General features: G+C 35.6%; 1 protein-coding gene across 1 annotated transcript in view; it reads right to left on the bottom strand.

Annotated features, from left to right (window-relative positions):
- Positions 1-1,801: 1,801 nt before the first annotated feature.
- Positions 1,802-25,126, bottom strand: part of lin28b (lin-28 homolog B) — a gene marked incomplete at both ends in the record, with an annotated part of 58,771 nt that continues 35,446 nt past the window's right edge. The window contains 1 exon segment of the mRNA NM_001142018.1: positions 1,802-2,955. Coding sequence (NP_001135490.1) covers positions 2,586-2,955 — 370 coding nt within the window.

Below are 25,126 nucleotides of genomic sequence, written 5' to 3'. Positions count from 1 at the left end.
TGTTCTAAATTACATTAGAAAGAGCTTCTAAGACAGGAAACATGCTTCACCCTCAGACACAACAACCTTAAATTAGAATATGTCCTTCCTTTTAGTAATACAGATATAGATAGTCTCATCTAGAAACCCAATATCCATTTTAAGCAAATTATTTTAAAAATAAATTCCTTTGTATCTGTAATAAAAACAGTACTTGGTGGTATCTAAGCTGCATAACTCTATATCAATGGCAAAACAATCCCATTGGATTTATTTATTGCTAATGACATCATTTTAAATATTCAGTTTTTATAGTGCTGACTTGCACAAGAGCAAAAAGAAAGACTTTTCTTAGAGTTTGGCACAGAGAATTTGGAGTAGGTTTAGCAGGAAAAATCCACAAGCAACAACATTTATAATCAATAAAGGCATTTTTAGTAATCTGTTTAATTTTTTAACTATCTTAAATTTGTCACAGACTAAGGGCGTCTCAAAGCGAGCCAAAACACCCTATGTCTGACAGCTTGCTGAACTGGCTCTAGTTCCAAAGTATCGTTTCGAAATGCTGCATAAGCGTTGGTCCCCTTAACCCCAACCTGCCTGACAATGTTTTACCTATCTGGAGGAAGGAGGGGCCTGTCCCTTTTGCATCTACATTTCACGGCCCTTAATAAAAGCAAGTCAATACCAGGCCCTGCTGGTCTCATGCTCTGCAGCTCTTTGTTGATCAGCAAGCAAGACCTGTCATTTCTGTACACATACAAGGATGGCTGCTTGCTTACTGCTCAGGAGTGATGCAGCATGTAAGAGCAGGCAGGGGCAGGGATTGGCTTGCTTGTAGTAAGAGCACTGGAAGGTTTGTGCTGAAAGGAGAGCTCCTTTCTTCCACCAGATCAGTGATGGACTGTTCTGCAGTATGTAGACAGGCCGGCAATTAGAGCCAGTTCAGTAGTTCTGTGCTCAAGCCAGCTGCCCAGTAGGGGCTGGCCCTTAAATGTAAAAAAAAATTCTTGGAAAGGGTTAAGAAAATAAAATAAATGATTACTCTTAAAAACACCATTTTGTTTTAACCTGAAATTCACGTTTAAAGAGTTGTGTCCCAGTAGTGAATTTAGCAATTTACCCACCCAGGACAAAACATGGGCACCAGATGACTGAAGTAATTTACAATCAATGGTCTTTAAGTTATCTTGAAATATAGAACAGCTAGTTAAACTTCCTGCAAAGGGTGTCACAGCACAGAGTTAGTTTTCTGAAAAAAATAAGACTGTTACACTTGATCCATTCCGTGACAAGCCTGTAAATGCCAAAATAATCTAGATTTGTAACACATACATGTTATTCTGTGTATAACTGATTTGCCTCTCCATAGAAATTCCATGAATGCAATTAGACCTAAATGCTCCAAAGACCCTGTTTATATTAAGCTTTATAACATATCAAAATTGTGCTGCTGCCACTGCCAAGGTTAATTTTTTATACAACGAAACTATGCCAATATGATTTAGATACAACTGTGATGCTTTTGCATTGTTTTCATTCAGTACCCATTATTATTAAAACACAGGACATAATACAACATCACAGAAGATAATCGTTGTGTGTTTTTTGATCTTTTACATGTAAAGATAATGTTTAAGGACACCTAAAGCATATTTGGCTCAAAATATTGCTTTGGTGGGGAGTCAGTTACAACTCCAGTGGGTCAAAAAGGTCAGGAAAAATACCCTTCTGTTCAGGAAGGATTAATAGAGATGGTGAAAAAACACACCAAATTTATAAACTTTGTGTACACAATAGAATTATGACAGTAAAAAAAAAATTAGCAGGAGTGTTTAGCAAAAAAAAAAATCTAAAAAATGAAAACAATGAGTATATTGCTTTATGCTCCATTTGATGAAGAGGATAAGGATAACTGTGTGTTTGTATATATATTATACACACACACACCCCCACTGCCCCCTATCTCAGTACACAGAGCCACACTCAGAAGAAAATAACTACACAGGATAGATAACCAACTTTAGTAACAAGAACACTGCAACTGCCCCTATATCTCTAGATTTCGACCTTTGTCAGGCCTTCATATGGTAGTCAGCCAGTGATACTCTTGCTTCTACTGTCAGCCTTTATCCTAGTGGAAACATTAAACAAGCTTTCATAAATCTGACTTCTCTCTCTTGCTTTGTTGATTAGTTTTGATTGGAGAGCAATTTTTATATTTTTCGATTTATCACCCAGGGAATTGCCATTGTAGAGCCTGGTGTGTGCTACAGTGTGCGCACATTTATTTTATATACATACACACACTATTATATTTTAGATGCCTTTTTCCTTTAAATTATAATGTGATATGTATTAAGGGCAAAAACAATAGAGATATGAAGACACAAAAGGAAAAAAAAAAAACACCCTGCATTTTAATTTTGCTTGGAGTGATTTGTCCATTTCATGATTTCGTTTTTTTTTTTTCTTAAATTCACAGTTCTTTAACAGTAGTTAAAATTTCTGGTCAGTTTTGATAAATGAAATGACTTCCCCTGTACTTGTATGAGGTAGAACTTCCCAGAAAGGGTGAAGTTTAAGGGAAACACCAGGACAAAGCCTTAAGTTTTTTTTCTTTTTTGAACAGAAGGCCCCTTTCTGCTTTGTTCTTCAGGCGATGTAGATATCTTACTTAAGGAAGCTTCTTGTGGTGACCTGCTTGAACGTTCTGAGAGCTCTGATCTTCCCTCCTGAGAATAAGATGGAGATGAATAGCCAAATGCCACTCCCCCTTCTCTCTGAAAAGATGAAGTTGAAGGCTGTGGTTCTGCTTCATATCTTCCCTGAGAAGTTGTAGGATGCTGTGGAACTATTTTATGTGGGCAGTTAGCTACCATGTGCATTATGCTTTGACAGTAATGGCACTTTTTTGGCTGAGGAGGTAGATTGCATTCTTTAGCATGATGATCAAGGCCACCACAGTTATAGCATCTAAAAGGAAAAGAGGAAAGAACAAATAATGATTTTAGTTCCACCAGATTAAGAACTTTTAAAATGTGTTACAAGATTCAGTTATCACTCTCCCTATTTTTTTTTAAAGATATTAGTGTTAATAAAGAATTGAACAATACTATACAGGATTTCAGAAGAGTGTTTGTTTACACATTTCTCATTTTAAAAATAGTTTTTATTCTGCTTATGTGTTACATGTTATTTTACATTTGTACCATGATTGTTCCAGAAAAAGGTCCTAGACTACCTTGTGTGAATTTTATAAAGTTAAAATCTCTAAGCTTGTATATTACAAGCTTAGATTTAACAAGATATTACAAGATAAGGTGGCAGAAAAACCACTGCAAATACCACATGCAAGATACAGTGTTTTCAAACATGAGCATATTCAGAAATTTTATTCAGTGCTTATTAATAATGAAGAGGATAGAAAAAAATAAAAAACACAATACATGTAATAGAAATGTTGCATGCATACTGAGGGGCTGGCCAAATAACCATATTTTCGAATCCCTTAAGACACATACTACAAAGCTTCAGGCTCCTTTCCCCTGGGGGCCCCAATTATTAACCCACTGGTCAGTGGGGGGGGGGTCACACAAAAACAGAAATAGTCCCTTGCATGTGTGGTCATGCCCCTGACCACACAATGGCAAAACTCCGCCACTGATATACCTATACTCAACTCATACTGTCAACTATGCCAAAAGTCCCATCACTTCTGTGACCATCAAGTTGTGCTTTTTTCATGTCAAGCCCATGCATGCAGTGTCCCAGTAGTGGCCCTAATCTTATTCAGTTCTCCTCTAAGATATTAACCATTCCAAAGTGAACAACCTCTCTGCTGTCCAAACTCTCTCTCCCTCTGACAGTATAAAAGGTCCTTGCCCACCTCTAAATTATGTAATACACAGGAAGGGAAGCATAGGCATCCAGCACTTCTGCACAAGCCTCTTCCCTTCCTTGTTAATTGGCATGTCATTAATCCAACTGGCTAAATCGCATCTGGCACACTCAGCCGAGGGGACCTGGCCAGCTAAGGATCTGGGGAATATAGTTTAGATATGTAAACATTATTAAAGTAATAAAGATTTTGAAGTAATTGAGGAAAACATAAACACAATTTTCAAACAGTATTTACAGACTCTGGCAATTGCACTGAAAACCTGTCTCCCATAGACTCCATTTTAATCAAGTAATTCAGGTTTTTAAAAATTGATTTCCTTTTTCTATGTAAAAATAAAACTGTACCTTGTATTTGATCCCAACTAAGATATAATTAATCCTTATTGGATGCAAAACAATCCTATTGGATTTTATTGTTTTTTAAGTAGACTTAAGGCATGAAGATCCAAATTACAAAAAGACCCCTTCTCCAGAATACCCTTGGTCCTGAGCATTCTGGATAACAGATCCTATACCTTCTATAGTTAATCCTTATTGGAGGCAAAACACTCCTATTGGATTTAAATGATTTTTTAGTAGACTTAAAAGGTATGGAGAGCCAAATTACGGAAAGATCCCTTATCCAGAAAGCCCCAGGTCCCGAGCATTCTGGATAACAGATCCTATACCTGTACAGTCAAAGGTCCCCATGCTGACTCATTGGTGGGTCAAAGATGTCAGACTGGTCTCCATAAAACTATTAATTTTTAGTTAAAGTGGACCTGTCACCCAGACATAAAAAGCTGTATAATAAAAAAACCTTTTCAAATTAAACATGAAACCCAAAATCATTTTTTTATTACCACATCCATACCCATTATAAAAGCATTTAAAAATCCCAGCTGTCAATCATATATTGCCTGCCCCACCTCTATGTCTTAGGCATAGAGGTGGGGCTGGCAGTTACTTTCACTTTCAATTCAGAACTTTTTAGATGTTGCTGCACTCCTTACATTCCCCCTCCCTCCTCACCATGTAATTATGTAACCAGTGCATGGACATAGGTATCAGGTCCCCCATACTGGCACAGAAACAAGATTTTGGCAGGATGCTATGCCTGTTTTGATAAGTGTCCACAAAATGGCCCCTGCCTGCTTGCTGCAATTGTGAATTCCAAGGCTGAAGAAAATAAGATTAAAATAATTTATATAGTGTAAGTAAAGTTTATTTTGCTTGACAAACACAATAGAAAACAATTTGGAATTATTTCTTAAGGTGACAGGTCCCCTTTAAAATAATGATTTTAGTAAGACAGAGAAAGGTGGGTACAGGTACTGAAAAATATACAGGCAACACGCAATGTAAAATTGATGACATATTGCCTACAATGTTATTGAGAGCAGCATTTTATTCAATTGGTTTACCTCCACCCAGATATGCTGCTTTTTTATGCTGAAATGTATCTATCTATATTATATTATATATGAAGCACGGAGGAATACTCACCACATTTAATAGGTGACAGTAACTGACTTTAACAAACAAAAGAAATTCCAACATTTCGACCACGTCATACACACATTTTACTATACAATATATCTAAAAATATGTTAAACAAATATAAACAGAGCTTTTCAAATACTCCATACTCCAACACCATTGCCTTCAGTGTAGTCATATTAAGTAGTTTTAGTCTTAATTACTACTAATCCAAATTTTAGATGTTTTGGCTTAAAATACAGAACATTTAAATAACAAATCACCTACATTAGGTTCTGTTCTGGGAACTGTGGATATTTTGTGAACAGAAATAGGGCTTTCACAGTTTATACCTTCCCAACTGCTATAAGTACAACTACATGTGTGTGTTAATCCTCTTTATGTTACAAACTGAAAATTTCCAACTTTGCTCCAATACCTTCATCGATTTTTTTATGAGCCATGTTGCCAAGAAAGCTAATTGTAAAATGTTCGCACAAATAGGGAGGTAGTAATGCAAATTCTAATACCACATCCAGTCACATAGTTTTGGCTGTTGGATGAGCCTTAAATAATACAAATACTGCTTGGAGATTTTCAAACATGATCACTGTACATAAAAAAGAACTAAAACCAACATAACAGAATGACAGCAAGAAGCTTACAAAGAAAGCCGACTTTGTTGCTTTATCCTCATCAATTCTAACTCCACAAGGGGGCAACATTACATCTCTAGACAAAAACCAGCAAAGCAGCAATAATGCGGACAAGCCTGCCGTGCTCTTTTATTTGGTATAAAATAACTTGAGTTTATGAAAATAAATTCTAAGTGAAAAAGCCTATTTTTATTTTGCTATAGTGTTTTAAAAAGTCAATTTAAAGTAATCAAAGTTTGATCTCTTAATCCTGAATGAAAAATTTGGAACCTACATGCAGTAAATCCAACTGGATAGTACTTTATAAATACTGATATATATAACTGGATTTGTAAAAAAAAAAATGAAAAAAAAATTATATATATACTCACACACACACACACACGTTACATAGTAGTTCTTTTTACTGATCTGGAATGTTAAATCTTATAAAAAGCTATGGACAAAGATTTTTTTTTTTTTTTTAATGTTTTCATATGTTGTTAATATTGATTCATATTTACCAAATTACTGGTTTCCTAGCCTATCTATCTGAATAACAAATTCAGAATAATTAGTTCTAATCAATCTAATTTATTTCAAATAAATCTAAAAATCATTAGTGAATCTAGCGGGTTAAGATTCTTTGGACACAGGACAAATGTATACTGTCTAATTTTTCCAATTTTTTTAAAAATAAAGAATCAGATAATATGTTCACAATAGGTATAGACAGAATAAAAGTAGGTTACATTTACATTTTACAAGTTTAATTTTAAAATGAAAGTTTGAGATATCTGAATAATTGAATTAATTACCAATGTTATATTTTTAGCATTTGGCAAACAATGTGTTAATCCTTTTTTTAAAAAAATTGCTAAATTAGATAAATTGGTAACAGTATTAAAAAAATGCTAAATAACTGAAAAACTATAACTACAATTTCTATTATAAATAAATATAAATGCAACAATTCTGCCTTATGCATATCAAGAAAATTCAGCCTTATGTAAAAGTCCATTTTAGGCAATATTAGTTAGCAGTTGTGAAAATATTTAGAAAAAGCCACATAACGAGTCACCCCTAACAGTATCAATGAATGGCTGTTTGTGGTAAGGTACTATACTTATCTGAGAACTCTGTTATCATGGAAAAAGAACCAAGCCACATGCCAGGTGTTCAAAAAGATTGAAAACTAAGCAACTTACATTTCTTAAGGACTTGCCTCTTTTTTTACTACCCCATCTATTGCCTCTTTTTTAGTTACCCCATCTATGTTAAAGCTCTGTTCTTTAAGTTATTCTTAATTATATTTGAACAGCAAACAAGAAAATTTGTACTCACCACTAAACACTTAAATGACTGTGACAACATAATTCATTCAAACAGAAAACTATGTCCTCTGCATTTAACCATATCAATATAGAAAAAGGGCATTTTGTCCAAAAAGCTATTATGAAAATGCACTCCCCCCTTTACACATGAATGAATGACCCCTGTTTTGTTTAATGTGCATTGTGTAAATGAGTTCACGCTATATAAATCAAATATACCAATATTACTAATAACAATAAAATTAAAACAATAATAATACAATTGCAGTATATTAATTGGCCAACTAAATCACTAATCCCTGGTCAAGTCTGTCCTATTCACTTTTATCCGATTCCTTAGGAATTCCAACCTTTTCTTTTGCATTATTATGGGGACTACACATTTTGCCTACAACCTGCTTTCCTAAAGTTAAAATGCCTAAAAGTTGCACATTTTAGTGAACCCCACAGATAAATATTCCTGTATATTACAGAAAACAAGAAATTTTATTATACACTTAAAATTAGTATCTTACATAACCTGAAACAGTTAGTACCAACCAAAATCCATTTACACCTTTAGTAAAGCAAATATTTATTCTACATAAGAACCGTAAAAATAACCTATTTATTCCTCAATTCAAAGCTTTAGCTAAAGTGCTATAGATAGTTAACTAAAGTATATGAAAAGTTCACTACATTGCATATTCTGTAAGTGTTTATTACAATGTAGCTCTAACATTAGTCTGTACAGACCCTGATAAAGATTGCTGAAATTGATATTTTTACTGGAAATAAAGCTCTTAGAATTCAGTGACAGTGACACACATCAATGAACTGCAATAAAATAAACACAATTATCATGTATTTAAATGCTATCCTTTCAGTAATAAACCCACACAAACACCAAGTTGGCAGATACAGGCTGACATATTTACCATTATCATTAAAAAAAAATCTAAGCAGAAAAAAAAACACATTAACTATAGCCTCATAAAAAAAAAAAAACACATTTTGGGTGAAGACACCCTCTCCTTTAGAACTCTGTGTAAAAATGGCTAGTAAAATTTAAACCTAAATATAAATACAAAGTAGAAATTTGCTAAATATGTCTCCATCAGCATAAAACATCGAAATCTTTAACAGTGCAGCCTGCAGTTCAATAAATTCAATGTCACTGGTAGACAAAAGACCTGCTGATTACATTATTTTACCTTTTGATTTCTATAGGCACAAGACTATTATGGATACTGTAGGATACACCATCTTGCAAGGTTTTAGAAAAGACTTTAATTAAGAAAAAGAAAAGTTTGAACGGAGAGGATTCTTCACCATTTACAACCAAATAAAATTGAGAAAAAGCTTTGTTCTATTTGCCGATATTGGCCAGTGACGCCTGACAGATGTGGAAGGCAAATACTGTATCCGAGTCAAGGTTTTATCGTTACATTACCACATACACCTCAAGGCTCATTTACCATAGCAGGGACACTTTGTGCTTTGTCCCCCTTCTTGTGCCTGATGCACAAGTCTTTGTGCTCCTAAAATGAAGAACAGGGTTGTGCCTCAGTCTGTATGTAGCTCTGCATGAATTTAATCCATGGATCTACTAATTGGTGGAGGCACAATAATAGCCCTGAGTACCACTGCAGAATAATTTTCCAGAGGCAAGCAAAGTGGCTAAATATTTCATATCTAAAAAAGAATGTTTTGTGCATACAATAAGTCATGCTACATTCCATCAGTAGACCTTTTTAAAGGGGCAGTACACCAGCTTGTTCAACAGGGGATCAATGAACACGGCTTGTGGTTAACATACATTTTTACCTATTTTTTAATCATGACAAATCTATGGCTTCATAAACTAGGCAGAGGAAAGAGAAGCTGCTACATGTTTGGGCACTGGAAGATAGATCATAAGATATTCCCCATGCATAATGGACTCCTGCTTATCAGTGCACAGGTATCTGATACCTTACAACAGTGATCCCCAACTAGTGGCTCAGGGGCAACATGTTGCTCACCAACCCCTTGGGTGTTGCTCCCAGTGGCCTCAAAGCAGATTATTATTTTTGAATTGCTGGTTTTTGGGAAAGTTTTAGTTCCATAAAAAACAGATGTACTGCCAAACTGAGGCTCATGTAGGCTGTCAGTCCATATAGGGGCTACCAAATGGCTAATAACAGCCCTTATTTGGCACCCCTGGAACACGTTTTATAGTTGTATTGCTCCCCAAGTCTTTTTACATTTGATTGTTGCTCACGGGTAAAAAAGGTTGGGGATCCCTGCCTTACAAGGACAAAACATGGCAGACTTTTAATTTTGGTTTGTCCGGTTTAACTCAAGAAATGAAAAAAACACATTATAACAGGTGAAAAGTATGGTTAGCAGAGAGCAAGAGATATATTGCATCTTTAAGTCTTATGGGGGGGGGGGGGGAGGGTGTGTTTTGACCACTGTGGTCATCTAAAAGGACAACTGTGGCATTCAAACTGAACATCTCTGCTCAGAACAAATATGCATTCCTTTTAATAGGTAAGTTTTTACAGATGTTTCTGCCATAGACAGTACCTTCCCCATTCAAATAAATGTACTCTTGTAAAGACTCTTGCCAAAAATACTCATAGCATATCCTGCTAGAATATAGGGCTCATTTACAAAGGGTGGCAAAGTGCACCCTGCACCGCCCCCAAAGCTTAAACATAATCTGCACAGAAGATTTTTTTTGTTTGTGGAAAAGAAAGTCCTGTTCTTGAGAGGTGATGAGGGTATGTCACAGGTATTGGTGTGCTTTCTTGCCTTCTGGGGGTTTCTGCTTATTAGACTCTTTGGATCCCCTGTTTAGACTTACTCACTGGCACTTATATTGTAGTGTCACCCACTGTGACCTACAGCACTTATATTTGTCTATTTGTGTCCGTTAGTTACCCTCCCATATAGATTGTAAGCTCTACGGGGCAGGGACCTCCTTCCTCTTGTGTCCTTGACTCTTAACTTATTGCAGCTGTATTTATCTGTATTTATTGTTATACTTTGTATTTATCTATTATCTTATTAACACCCTGTTTGTATTAATGTATTCTACTGTACAGCGCTGCGTACATAAGTAGCGCTTTATAAATAAAGATATATATACATACATACATACTCATGAATTGCGAGATTCTCGGGTGTATAATCTTTCTTGTTTCTTTGACACTTAATTTTTTTATCCTTTACATTTAAGATTAAGAGCTAAAGTCTGTAATTAACCCTGTTTGGTCTATTAATTTATTGTTCTGCTGCACAATGCATCATAGTGATTTGCAGATCGACAAAAAGTTGACCCATGCTCCACCCTAACCTGCCAACTTGATGTCCGCACCCAACCCCAACGCGCCAAGTCTCTTATACAGCTGCCCCTCTCTGAAGTGGTGTGTATATGACAATTCTATCAACTGCCCAAGGGGATACAGACACATCTTATGTAAATTTAGGAGTATCGCCATCTTTCAGTAAAAGCTGCATTTTAAAGGAACCTTTATAGGCAATAGCAGCAATTAAACAGTAACATATTAAATCATTTGCCACCATAGTGCCCAAATGTATTTATTTTGGGGCAATTTTCTCTACCACATGTCCCTGGAATGAATTTATTGAAACACTGGTGGGCCTTTGGTAGGAGAGCCCTTATCTACTATATTTGTGTAGTACCCAGTAAAAGCATTACTACTTTTGGTGCAGTATACCAGAAAGTTATTTTGTTTTTTTTGGTTTTTTTTACTATCCCCACCTGTAATCAGGTGGGTTTTAGGCATAATAAGCTCTCTATAAGGGCCCTGACAAAACAGAAAGATTTTATGCTCATCTGATTTTAAAGGGAATATCCACAGAAATGCCCACAACTAATTAGACAATTTACATGTTTACCATATTTGTAGAAGTTATTTTTTTTTTTCTTTTTAAAATAGGATACTACAGCACACCATAAGGGATCCCCATCTTTTAAATAAAATTACAGCTAGATCTCTGAATGATATCATGAGAGAGCAAATGCGAGGAGCATCTAAAATAATATTAAACAGTCAGACAGTTTAATATAGCGCAGTGTTCTGGCACACCTGTCCCTCAGTACCTATATCTGTACCCTTTCCCACAGCCAACTACCTGTTAATTTCAAGTACACAAACCATGCTGTAGTTACCTGAAGCACTATAGGATTGCCTTTTGACACATTTCCTGGGATAAAATGTTTGAAAGCTTCTCCCTTCACCCATCCTATAATAGTGTACTGTTGCAAATTAAGAGATCTGTGGCTGACAGAATATTATTCCACAGGTAATGCTGGGAGTTAATTTTGCTACTCCTTAAGAGAAAAAAGTTTGCATATATGTACCATCAGGCTGTTAAGTAGATATTATCTAAAAGTCTGGCTCCAGGTACAGTATGCGATGACAGGAATAAGTAAACTCCTGTACTATGGCTTCTGCTCAAGATTTGTTTTTAGCATAGTAACTGATTGCACGTGGTTGCATATATTGAAATGGTGGTAAATGGCCAAAAGGCTACAGAGCATTTTATTGTGAAAGGGCATATGTAACCTTTTTCATTAAAGTCCACAATGCAATGATAACGATAGCTACACATACGTCATGCATCACTGGGGCTCAAGTGTAAATGTAAAGTTCTCAATGCACAGTTGCACATTTCTTTGTCTTACCAAAAATACATTATATAATATCTACTAGAAATTAAATATTTTATAGTTTTTCATGTCAAAATCACAACTTTGAATTCAGTATCTGGAATATTTGCGATTTATTAAGTGGCAAAAACTGTCAAATTCAAATATAAAATTAAAGCTTGTAAGTTCATGTTCAAAATACAACTGGAGTTGTATTTTCAAAATTCAAATTAATTTTGAATCTGAGTTTTTAACTAATTCAAAACTTGGCAGACGTATTGAACATGAGGGAAAGTATGTGATTTTACCTTGTTCAAGTTGTTTTTTCAAAAGATCAAGTTGAATTTTGAGGTTTTTTTAACTAAATAAGTGCATTCAACTTTTTTATTTAATTCTATTAATCTGCCTCTATGTGTATTCCCACTGATAACACAATCAGTTTCTTAAAATTTCCTTCTGCTTCATACTTTAAATAGTAGATGGGCTTTTCTGCATTACATAAAGTATTTTAAAAATAAAAAGAATCGCCCATGGGTTACAATTTTTCATCTGCATAGTTTAACAGGAAGGTCCAAAAAGTTTCTAGTACCCTTAAGTTTTTGCTAAAGTTGAATAATTAAGAACCTACTTCATACAGAAAGAGAAATACAGCTTGTATATTGTATTCATCCATCCAAATTGTGGAGCATTTAACAGATACTAGTTTTTCATTTTTTTGTTTAGAAAATAAATTCATTGTTCTGAATATTTTAATTTTATGAAGGAAAAAAAAGTTTGCTTATTTTTTAACCAAATAATGTTTATTTTGTTCTTAACATTAATGAAAAAAACCTAACATTTGAAACATACATACATACATACATACATACAATAGAACAGTTATGTAGTTAGCTTACATTCATACCAAAGAAAATAAAATTAAAATCTTCATTAAAACAACAATTATATATTACATTCTTATTATTAACAAGTGCACTGCAATAATAAAATGGAAACATACAACTTTTTGGCTATAATCTGTGTATTTCTTATAGAATAAAAACAACCAAGCAAGAGCAGTTTACTGCATGGAAAGTTAACTTAAGATAAACATAAATAAAAGTTAATACACAAACACAATTTTGTTACATTTAAATTAAAATGTTTTAATCCGAAATCCTTATTTAAATTTCTTTCTTAAAGTTTTATTTTAAGTTTTACCTTCACTTTAGTTTTCATTTAGCTTAGTTTATCGAACTGATTAGAAAAAACTTTTAGTTGTAAATTTATCTTAAAAAGTAAGCTGAAATATGTTTTTTGCATAAGTACTCAGTGCCTACAGTGTTCCATTTTGTAGACACCTTGAAGACATTTGACTTATATACCAGCTTTGCATACAGTTTTCCCATAAGGTTAGTTAACAAGGTACAAAGTCTCTGTTTATAAAAAGTTGCCCCATTGATAACAAAAAGTGTTGAATGCCAACACATTAAAACATATTTCCTGCCTAACATAAGAATATATATGATCAATATTTCATTTAAATAAACATGCCCAACAAAAATGAATGGATACGGTCATGATTTTTATGGTGTACTTTTTATTTCTAAATTACACCGTTTACATAGCAAATAATTCACTCATTTTAAAATGTTATTCTTGAACCAACAAATATATTTTTTTTTTTTTTTTTTTTTTTAGTTGTAATGTTGGTGTGTAGGCAGCAATCTCAGTGCATTGTGCCTGATTCTGAGCTTTCAGAAAAAGTCAGCTCTACGCATTAGGATGTCTTTCAGAACTGCTCCATGTAGGAGTCCAAAGCTAGACCTGGATTTCCTACTATTGCTATTCTGATAACTACTGGGATCTTGCTACCTTCCCATTGCTCTGCTGATCAGCTGCTGGGAGTGGGGTGATATTACTCTAACCTGCAGCTTAGCAGTAAAGTGTGACTGAATTTTATCAGAACACAAGTCACATGGCTGTAGCACGATGGAAATTAAGAATATGGCTAGCCCAAAGTGAAATTTTAAAATTAAAATTTTAAAAAATGGATTTCAATGGAGATTTTTTTTCTTTTTTTTTTTTTTTTAGACAAGCTCTATTGACTTGTGCAGTTTGGAAAAAAACATGTTTTCCCATGACAGTTTTCCATTAACTAAAGCAAAGTCTCTATATAGTCCTTTAACTGATCTAGATTTAAGGGCAACACTTGCACAAAGGAAACATTTCCCCTCATGAATGTATTAGGAAGACCAAGATATAATGCTTCAGATATGAAATCATTGCTAATAGAAGAGGTAGTCAACTTGAAAAAAATAAAATATACAAAAAGAGGATTAACATCTTACATAAGGTACACTGTAAACACATTTCTAGGCATTAAGGTTTGCATCCATAATATGCAGGTTCACTTTTTTACTTCATTTACACTACACTGTCTAAATGGCTCTAATCTCTGAATGCTGACTTTATACGTTCGTTAATGAGTTTATATAAATGCTCTAACTGATCAACTTTAAAGAATGTCTCTCAAAAAATGCATTATAAATTAAATACATCTATTCAAACACATACTAAATAAAAACATTATCCGCCAGAAAACTGAAAAATAGAATTTTAAACATTTCACAAAAACAATGCTTAATATTACTCTACATTAGCACAAGATTTAACACAAATTAAACATGGTAAATTGTTTCTCAGTTTTGTAGAATATCCAAACATATTTACCACATTAATCCATTTACAAGCCAGATTAGTGTTGCCATGTTGTTCTGCCATGTATTACGCAATCAATACACCACCATACAACATGGCTGGTTTTAATTAGCAAGCTAATTTCTTCAGTGTGTTCTCCCACCCTGAAACATAGTTTAGTAAGTACTTTTAGAAAGTCTGGGGAAAAAAAAATCTATGTTTGCGTGAAGAAACATTATCTTAGTACTTTAAATACATTACACAAATCAGTTTAACTTCTGTGGCGAGAGTTAAAAAAATAAATAGTGAACCTGTAGTCAAATTGATTTAAAAAAAAAAAAAAAAAGGATTATGAAAACATAAGCTGGTCACACGGGCTATTTTCTCTATATCATTGGAGAACTTTTAGATTGTAAGGTTCGCAAAGCAGGTACTTCTTGTATAAGTTGTAATTATGTAGATACTCTATGTACAATGTACAAACCCTTCTTTATAAATACATTTAATAATAAATACCAATACATTAAGAAAGCTCATTAGCCTTGTTCACTCCTTCAGTATCCCCTTGTTTTGTGCATTTTTCACAATGAGTTTGCTTTCATATGTCTCTGTCATCTTATAACCTCCCCACCTAGTTTCTGCACCATTAGCCCCTTCTGCTTAAAGGTGGCCATACGCATAGCAATAATGATCTTTCATTCCCTCTATTGACACTCAGGGCTGGATCATCAGATATGCTGGTAGAATCAATAGGGATTCTACCTCCACCTAACGATTAAGCCCTAAACACAGATTTTGCTTGGGCGCCTTCAACGGTGCCTGATCAAAATGTTTTGATCCACCTAATTGACGAGAGGACCAATATCTGAAGCTTTTGCGATATTGGTTGTCTTGTTGATCCGCTGTTGAGCTTAATTCTAGTCCTTGTCTCCTTCAATCTGTCCCCCCTTTTGTTTTCAGAGTGGATCTGCTTCTCTCAATGCCAGGCTGACAGCAGTGGAGCCAACGCTCCGTGAGGCCTTACCCCAAGAACTTTCAACATCCTGTTTACTGAATTAGCACAGTACTAGCAATATTTGGGGAGGATTTTCCCCAAGTAAATAACAATACTGAGTGTGAACAAGGTTTAGTAAGGGCAGTATTGGCAGTGCAAACACCTGACAGTATCTACAGACTAAAGTACTTGTTTGCAGCAGCATCAATCCTCACAGTGTTCAACAATGAATCCTGCCTATAAGAATAAACTAAACTACTCTGCTTATAGAGCTGCTACTTTCTTTAGTTAACTGTTGCACAGATATCTTGTTACTTCTTTGAAGGAAAGAGTTCTACACTTTCTGTTACAATGCATGTCTGTTGGCATGATAGGGGCAAGCCAATGGTAAAACAACCACATTTTTATTCCATTTGCAACAATATACCATCCTTTATAAAAACATAATATTTAATGTCACGGTAGAGTAAAGGTTTTTCTACAGGTCATGGAACTTCAAATAGCTTTATTTTACTAAAGGGGACATATTTTGTAATACACAAGTTTCAGTGACACATTGATCTAATTAGGCACTAACTATAACTGATAACCCTTGAAAAGCACAATGGATGTATTTTAGAGGTTATTCATGACTCAAACTCTTTTGTTTTTCATATAGTATTCCTCAGGGTCCACCAATATATTTTACAATAGGAGGTACTAATAATTAGTAATAATTTTAACATAATAATTTTATATATATATATGATACAGTAAGGCCTATTTTATGCACCAAACTGTAAATGATATCCTTATAAATTATGCATTTTAACAGCATAGTTTATATCTTAAAGCAACATACCTGAAGCTATAATATGTGTGGAATAGGCTGCACAAAGCAGCATGCACAATGATAAATTCAGTACTGGATTGTAGTTAAAGCAATCAACACGAGTTAAATTCCCTTGTGATGAGCAATTTTATAACTCGAGTCCAAAGAACAGATCATGTACAGTTTTCCAGTACAGATGAAGTACTAAACTGCACTGATACACTCATCCAGCTTATAAGCCAAACTAACAATCTATAAAGCATTTCGGAAGGAGTGGCAATTTTTACCACTTACTTGTCAGTCAGTAATCTCTTCTACACACTGATTAATGGCATGTGCAACCCAAATTTGTGTGTCCAGACAAACTGATTTCATGGGATCAAAAGAAAGTCTATCACAACTGCTGCCATGAAGTTCATACGCAGAGCGTTATTAAGTAAGTGCTTACTATTGTTAATGTTTTACTATGGAAACAACAAAATACGCCGTTTCTGTGCTAAACTAAGCAAGACTTAAAAAAATATATATATATATATTTTACGAGGCATTCAATCAGACATTTGGATTTGGGAGGTGAATACAGTTGTTTTCAACAATCTGTTCATAAAAACTTAACCTGCATATTGGTTTTTGGAGGGTGGAAGACTATAAAGCAGGAGTGGGCAAACTTTTAGGCTCACGGGCCACATTGACTTTTAAAATTTGACAGAGGGGCTGGGCCAGCGCTTACATGCAGTATTGACGCCAAGTCTCGCGTGATGAGGCTTGCTGAGTCGGGACAAAGCAAGACACACCAATCCTCAGTGGGCCGGATTAAAAAGACCAACGGCCGGACGTGGCTTGCCCACCCCTGCTATAAGGACTACAGTTGTACATTTAGAGCACAAATTATACTTTTGAAGAGGAAGGGACCATTCGTAAAGAAATTGGTTCCAATTAACACTTCACCTCTAGGGATGGGGTTGACAGTTCACACAGTCATATTATGCCAGTTTTTGAGTGAGAAGAGTCACTGCACCATTATTTTCAAGAATTTATGCTAAAAAGAAGCAGCAAAGATATTTAATCTTTTCATCATGGTCTAATTTAAAAAAAGGCACATTTGAGATCCACTTGGACTCCTCTCAATTCAGCACTAACCCCAGAAAGGGTGGGATGCAACTATGCAGAGAAAACATATCTAACATGCTATGGAAGCAGTAAAAGCTGCTTTAACAACCCTAAGACTGTAATACAGCATCCTGCAAGCTCTCTATCAGAGGACAAAAACTGCAGAGACATCTAAATAGTTACATAGTTAGTTACATAGTTACATAGGGTTGAAAAAAGACCAGAGTCCATCAAGTTCAACCCATCCAAGTAAACCCAGCACACACAACCCACACCTACCAATCTATACACCCACATACATAAACTATATATACAACCACTAATACTAACTGTAGATACTAACTGTAGATATTAGTATCACAATAGCCTTGGATATTCTGATTGTTCAAGAACTCATCCAAGCCCCTCTTAAAGGCATTAACAGAATCTGCCATTACAACATCACTAGGAAGGGCATTCCACAGCCTCACTGCCCTCACCGTGAAAAACCAGAGATTTTTAAGTATTCAAAACACAATAGGTTGCATCTCTGCATAGCATTGTTGGAGCAACTGCACATGGCTACTTTCAGTGCATTTAGCACCAATGTTTTTATTTTTAGTAAAAAAAAAAAAAAAAAAATGGACACAAACCAACCCCACAGCCTTGAACGTAAATGCACAAGGGCTTATAATCAGCACTTGATAGCAAATACAGTAGCACGGAAATGCATCACTACACTTTTTCCAGGCTACTATTGCTTCACAACACCTAATACAAGCACTTGATTTACTTAGATTTACGTGATTTACTTAGAAATCTATGGGGGCTGCTTAGGGCCACTAAAAAGCTCAGCAAGTGCTTAAAGTCATTTACCTCACAGTATTTACTTTCTAGTCAATGAAAAGGTTATTTTAATTTATTTATCCATCTTAAGGCATTCCAAATTTTCAAAATATCAGATAAAATAAAAAACAACCATCAGAATAAAACAAGTATATACATATATCCTTTGTGCAGTAGCTGAAAACAACAAGATGTTCCTTTCGCTATTGAAATGACTGAACATTCTTCAAATACCATGGCTTTCATTTTCTGTGTGCAAGTTGAAGTAAAGGCAACACTAGGGCAGCTTGGTGAAAGAATAGCACATTTTGCATGGAATGCGAAAGAACATTTAGTTCTTTATTTTGTCAGTTTGTATAGAATCATGATGCAGAAATATTGCAGAAATAATTAAGATATAATTAAATATTAAAATGAATATAGTACATATAGGATATGCAAAATAAGACACAAACCCACAATATTAGATTCCCCATATTTACATATCATTTTATGCCTAAGTATAAATGTGGTTAATGGCAAACTGCCTATGACAGTCAAGCAAAAAATGTCATTAAATTCCAGCAAAACAACAAAAGTTCAAGTAAATTCAAATTACATGAAGTGTTTTTGGTCACACATCGCTTACATGAGCAGCCCCAGAGACCCTTTCCTTGCAGGTATACCCCATCATATTTTCTGGTCTGTGGACTGTGACTGCATGTTAAAAAAAAAAAAAAAAAATGGTACAGGTGTGGGATCCGTTAACCGGAAACCCTTTTTCCGAATTACGGAAAGGCTCCCATAGACTCCATTATAAGCAAATAATTCTAATTTTTAAAAATGATTTCCTTTTTCTCTGTAATAATAAAACAGTACTTTGTACTTGATCCCAGCTAAGATCAATCAATAATAATAATAATCAATCCTTATTGAAGCCAAAACAAGCCTATTTGAATTATTTTTTATAGCGACTTAAGGTATGGAGATCCAAATTACAGAAAGATCCCTTATGCGGAAAACCCCAGGTTCTGGGTAATAGGTCCCATACCTGTACTGCTAAAGGATAAGGTGCAGTTCAGGTTTAGTGGTCCTTTAATGTACTTTGAATCTTTTAAATGAAATAATATTGCAAGGCCTTATTTCTTCTTTGTCTTGTCTGATGCATTGTTCTATGTAATTTTAAGGATTCAGTTCGGGCAGAGGCATGGATTCGGCCAAATCCAAATCGTGCTGAAAAAGGCTGAATCTTGGCCAAATCCTGGATTCGGTGTATCCATAGTACAAATCAACTAACAATATGCCAGCAAGTAGGTGTGACTTAAAGAATAAGTAAACCTTTTTTTCTATTATTAAAATTACTCTAAACAGCTTCCCAGATTGCCTACCTTTGTCTCTCTGTTCTTTCTGACCTGGTTGCTGAGTTACAAGCTACTCGAGCCCTTTCCTTCCTTGTTCAGCATGAAGCTCCGTCCCCACTTCCTGTTCAGGTCTCTCACTTCTCCGACAAGTCTTGTCAAAGTGGAGAGCCCTTCTGCGCATGCCTGGAGGCAGCAGGAGCCAGCCTGTGCATGAGAAGGCTTTTTTTCCCAGGAGGGTGGGGGTTTCCACCCCTTCTGAAGAACTTTCAAACATGAAACATGCAAAACACCAGGGGGAAGTGCTGGATACGGTGGATTAAGATTAGTCTTATATTAAAAATTAAGGTTGTGTAAAGTGTAGAGAATAGTAGTCTAAGGCTAAATATATGATTTGTTTTTTTAACCTTTACATCTCCTTTAAAAGTGAGGGGTAATAGGGGATAAAGCCAGTTATGAGAAGCCTTAGAGCAAAAAAGAAAATATCCCGCAACAAAATCAATCTCTAAAATTATAAAAAAAAAAAAAAAAAAGCAAAAGTAGCAATGGCTACATTCACTTGGTTCCCTCAAATTCTGTACATGAAGAGAGTATATACATATATCTAGTATACATATTTCTGTGAAAATCACTGGGATGGGGGGTGCCAAAAATGTTAGGCAGCCCCCCGATGATTATAATCACTTTTGTGATACCAAAGGCAGCGCTCATTTTTGCTGAAAAGTACACCAGGTCTTTGTACTACTGCAGGAGCAATATGTCACTATCACCTTCTGAATCTTCTTCAACTGTTGTGGTCAGGTACACATGTACAGTAGAGTAAATAGCCAAAGTTAAAAGAAAAAGGTTGCTTTTTACTGCACATGCACACTGGCCCAGAAGATCTAAGAAGAACATTAAAATTGTGACCTGTACCAACCTATGTAGTGCTCCTACAGAAGTAACCCGGACTCATGCAATCAGGGGCCCATAGGGGGTATCAGGTAGTAATTACTATCACTAGTTTGCGACCCCTTGTGATTATAACTTTTCTTCTCCTTTAAGGGCTGTGACACATGGGTAGTATAGTCGTCGCGAGTCAAAATCTTCCTTGTCGCGGGCATCTAATCTCCCCGAAATGCCATCCCACCGGCTAGAATGTAAATCGCCGGTGGGATGGCATACGCGGCACCACGATTAGTTTCCTCTCATGATAACTTTGGCAAATTGCGTTTGGCACCCCCCAGAGAATTTAATCGCTCACCTTTTACCCTGGCTAATTTTCTCCTAACAGGAGCACCAGCCCGGGGGAAAAGGTAAGCAATTAAAATCACCGGGGGGTGCCTAACATTTTGGCACCCGCAAGTGACTTAGCCTTTCCTTCTCCTTTAATATCCAAAAAGAAGTTAACTGAACTACAGAATAAGAAATGTAAAAATCCCTTTTTAGATTCTGCAATGGAATGTATATAGTGGCAAAAGCCCCTTAAACAATATAGATATCACATTTTTTTTTTCATGCTTTACATAGCATTAGATTGCCAGATCCCTTTGCCCTTTTGTTCTAAACAGGCCGTAAGTATTCCAGAGGCACACTGGCAGAAGTGAGCATTCCTGAGCGATCCCTGCCTGACAGCATTAATATCGTCTATAGGCAGTGCATTTTCCATTCATACAAACAGGAGGCAGCTGCAGCTAGGAAAAGATGTTTTGACATTTGCGATACTCTCTGAAAGCACCACAGCCGGCGACACGCCTCCTGTGCCATTCGTCTTAAGAAAAAAAAAAAAAATAAAGGCATATGGTGACAGTTTTCTTTCTCTGTACATCAGGCCACACCCCAAAATAATGTTCCAGCAGCTATTCCAAGCCCAAATTCATTGTTTGGTTGTATCATAAAAGACTAAGGGGCAGATTTATCAAAAGACGAGTTCGAATCCCAAATGGGAAAAATTCGGATTGGAAACGAACATTTCTGAAGATCACAAATATCTCGAAAATGCTTCCGAAAAAATCATATTAGTCATAATATCGTATTGGTGATCCGAAAATAAAATTTTTCGTACCGAACGATTGTAAACAGATCCGATTTTTTCGCACTAAAAAAAACGAAAAAGTCGCGCAAGCATCGAAAAGGTCGCGAAAGCGACGAAAAAGTCGCAGAAAATACTATTGGACCGATCGAACGAACATTCGGAGCGTTCGTGGATAAGTAAAATGTGCCCCTAAGTGCAATTAAATACATTGCAAACATCTCAAACATTTTTTTATTCAACACTGCGCAGACACAGTGGATTTCAGTCTAGAAACGCCAAGTCTCGCATTTGTTGGAAGATAGCGGCTGCATGTGCCCATACCTGGACGGAATCAATTATTCTGGGTGCAGGCACAACTAGAAGTATTTTTTAAGCGTAGGCAATCTACCCCATGTGACCTTGCCCTAAGGCCAGCAACTTAGAGGAACTTTTAGAAAGAATGACATCTATTTCTAGATAGTGACAAGAAACAGCTAGTAGTTTCCTTGTCTTGCCTCAGCCTGATTGAGAGCTCATTACACTTATATTTCTACACTCTAATGTGAAACCAAAATTTCATTGTAGAATCCTAGTAAAGGTAATAGCTATAGTTATGCCCATTAATAGTACTACACAGAAATAAAGCTCAGCAAAGAGGAAAACTTTATTTTTAAAACATTTTTAAAACAAAGTAAAAAGCTAATTTTACATTTATTGTACAGCACTGCAAAACATGTTAGTGCTTTATAAATACATGTTAACAGTAATTACTAGGGGGGCCTTTTATTAAAGCATGAATTTTCACTGGTTAAAAGCACAGTTGGAAAAAATTCGGAGTAACCACTATAATTTTAGGGGCGAAAATCTTTCTGGCTTTTAAACTTCAATGCATGATTTTAGAAGCCTTCCATAGGACTCAATGGCACTCTCTTGCTCCAACCTGGCCAAAAGATAGCCACGATACCAAAGCTTGAATGAATTCCGAAATGGTCGTAGTCTTTGCGAAAAATAAAACTTTTTCGTGGAAGTTAACGCAAACCACTAGAAAGTTGCGTAATTTTAACGTATTATTGTGGTCATTGCAAAAAGTTCTATAAATTAGAAAAAATACGGGGTTTTTTTCTGGAAAAAAAAAAAAAGTGTACTTTCATGAATGGGCCCCCAGGTATTATTATTTGTAATTTTTTGTTTTAGTCATTTCACTTCTTGTTCAGCAGCTCTGCAGTTTGGTGTTTTAGTGGCTATCTGGTTGCTAGGGTCCTAATTACCCTAGCAACCATGGAGCAGATTGAATGAGAGGATGGTAAATGAAAAGGAGAGGCCTGAATAGCGAAACAAGTTATAAAGAGTAACAATAATAAAACTGTAGCCTTACCAAGCAATAGCTTTTTGGCTGCTGGGGTCAGTGACCCCCATTTGGAAGTATATAGATCAAAAACTATTAGAAATAAATAATGAAGAGCAATTGAAAAGTTGCTTAAAATAGGCAATTCTATACCATACTAAAAAGTTAACTTAAATGAGAAGGAAAGGCTAAGTCACTTGGGGGTGCCAAAATGTTAGGCACCCCCAAGTGACTTTAATCGCTTACCTCGTACCCCGGGCTGGTGCCCCTGTACGGAGAAAACAGCACCAGCCCGGGGTACCTGGAGCGCAGCGCTTCTTTTCTGAAAATGCCAGCGGTCGGCGCATGCGCAGTAGAGTTAAAAGCCGACTTTTCTGTTAAAAGTTCGGCTTCTCACTCTACTGCGCATGCGCGCGCAGGGAAACTAAGTAAGCTTTATCAGAAAGGTCTAAATACAGCCAAAAAAAGCCAAATTTAAACGAAAAGGGCTGCTTTTTACTGCACATGCGCACTGGCCCAAGAAGAAGATTAAGATTGTGACCCGAACCAACCTATGTAGTGCTCCTACAGAAGTACTCCGGACTCATACAATCAGGGCTATCGGGTAGTAATTATTATCACTGGTTTGGCAGCCCCTGGAATCATAACTTTCCTTCTCCTTTAAAGGAAAGGTAAAAATCAGAGGGGGGTGCCAAATGTAGGAGCCCCACCCCCCCATAAGAATTTGTAAGAACTCACTCCCCCTACCATCCGAATGTGTGATCGAAGCTACCACCGGCTAGAGCTGCAACACAGAAGTTACTGAGACCAAACTAAAATGGCAACTGCCATCTTAAACAAATGGAGGTAGCTTCTAGGGCTATTTACTCAGATATGGTAAAGCCTTCTGCATAATAAATATAGCATTCTAGCTTGCACTATGGCTAATCTATTGGCAGTAAAATGCCAAAATGAATATCCTTCTCCTTTAAAGGCTAACCACCCCTTTAAATTTGAAGAGTGAAAACAAGTGGATCAACATTACTGTCTTTTCTTTTTGTGCCTAAAATATGCAATCAATGTATGTGCTATAAGGCTATAATATAACACTAGATATTTTTTATTCTCTTGTGTAACATTTCTTACCATCAAATTCACAGTGCTTACAATCATGGACAGAGGATATACCCTCAATTAGAATCTGATTAATTTTGGGGCAATGCCACTATATATGTAAGACAGTGAATTTATTTCCCCAGCCACAAAACTGCACTGAATTGTATTTTCTAAATAGTCCAGCATGGACTATGTGCCCCTTAAAAATGCCTTGTATGATGATACCAATAGTGATGTGTTTATTAAAATGTAAGCTGCTAAGATTTTCTGCCAGTCACACTCCTGCAGCAAGTGGCCCACGTCTCGCACCTAGGCCTTAATATAGGATTACTAAGCATTTTTAATTTCAGACAAATAAATCTTTTCCTCTATTTTTTTAATAACTTTTTTATGTATGAACACAAAAAAATTACACTGTTAACACACTGGGTATATTGTGTTATATCAGTACAAATGTAGTTGTCACATGCCAACTGCTAATTCTGGAATCTTAATCTATGGCAACACAATAACAAAACATATATATTGAGTTTGGTACAGGTGAATATGGATGGAGAGAAAATACACCTCATTATTATTATAAAGACACATTTATAGAAAGCCAACATATACAAATACTCCAACACAGTGGCCGACGCAAACATAAAAGAGCAGATTCTCGGCAAAAGCCTAATATCTGTAAAGTGCTGCAGAAATGTGTCAGTGCTATTTAATGAGAAAATATATAAATAAATTGACCAGAAATGTAATATTGCAGTCCAATAAATGAGAAACTGAGTGAGCATAATCAGGACAAAACAGAAATATGAAATGTTGTGTTAAATATATAAAATATGTTTAACTTTGTATTTCTAGTACTTCACAGTACCACTTGCACAAGCTCATTTGTTCAAAGCAATGTGTTCTTGTGTTTGCTTGCCGTATAAAATGTCAGGTGTATAACTTGTACACATGTGGAGAATAGAAACTTCTTGGTTAGTGGTAGA

This window comes from Xenopus tropicalis, chromosome 5 (assembly GCF_000004195.4).
Source record: "Xenopus tropicalis strain Nigerian chromosome 5, UCB_Xtro_10.0, whole genome shotgun sequence".
Classification (NCBI taxonomy): domain Eukaryota; kingdom Metazoa; phylum Chordata; class Amphibia; order Anura; family Pipidae; genus Xenopus; species Xenopus tropicalis.
The sequence above is the reverse complement of the archived record's forward strand: the minus strand, read 5'-3'. Positions and strand labels throughout refer to the sequence as shown.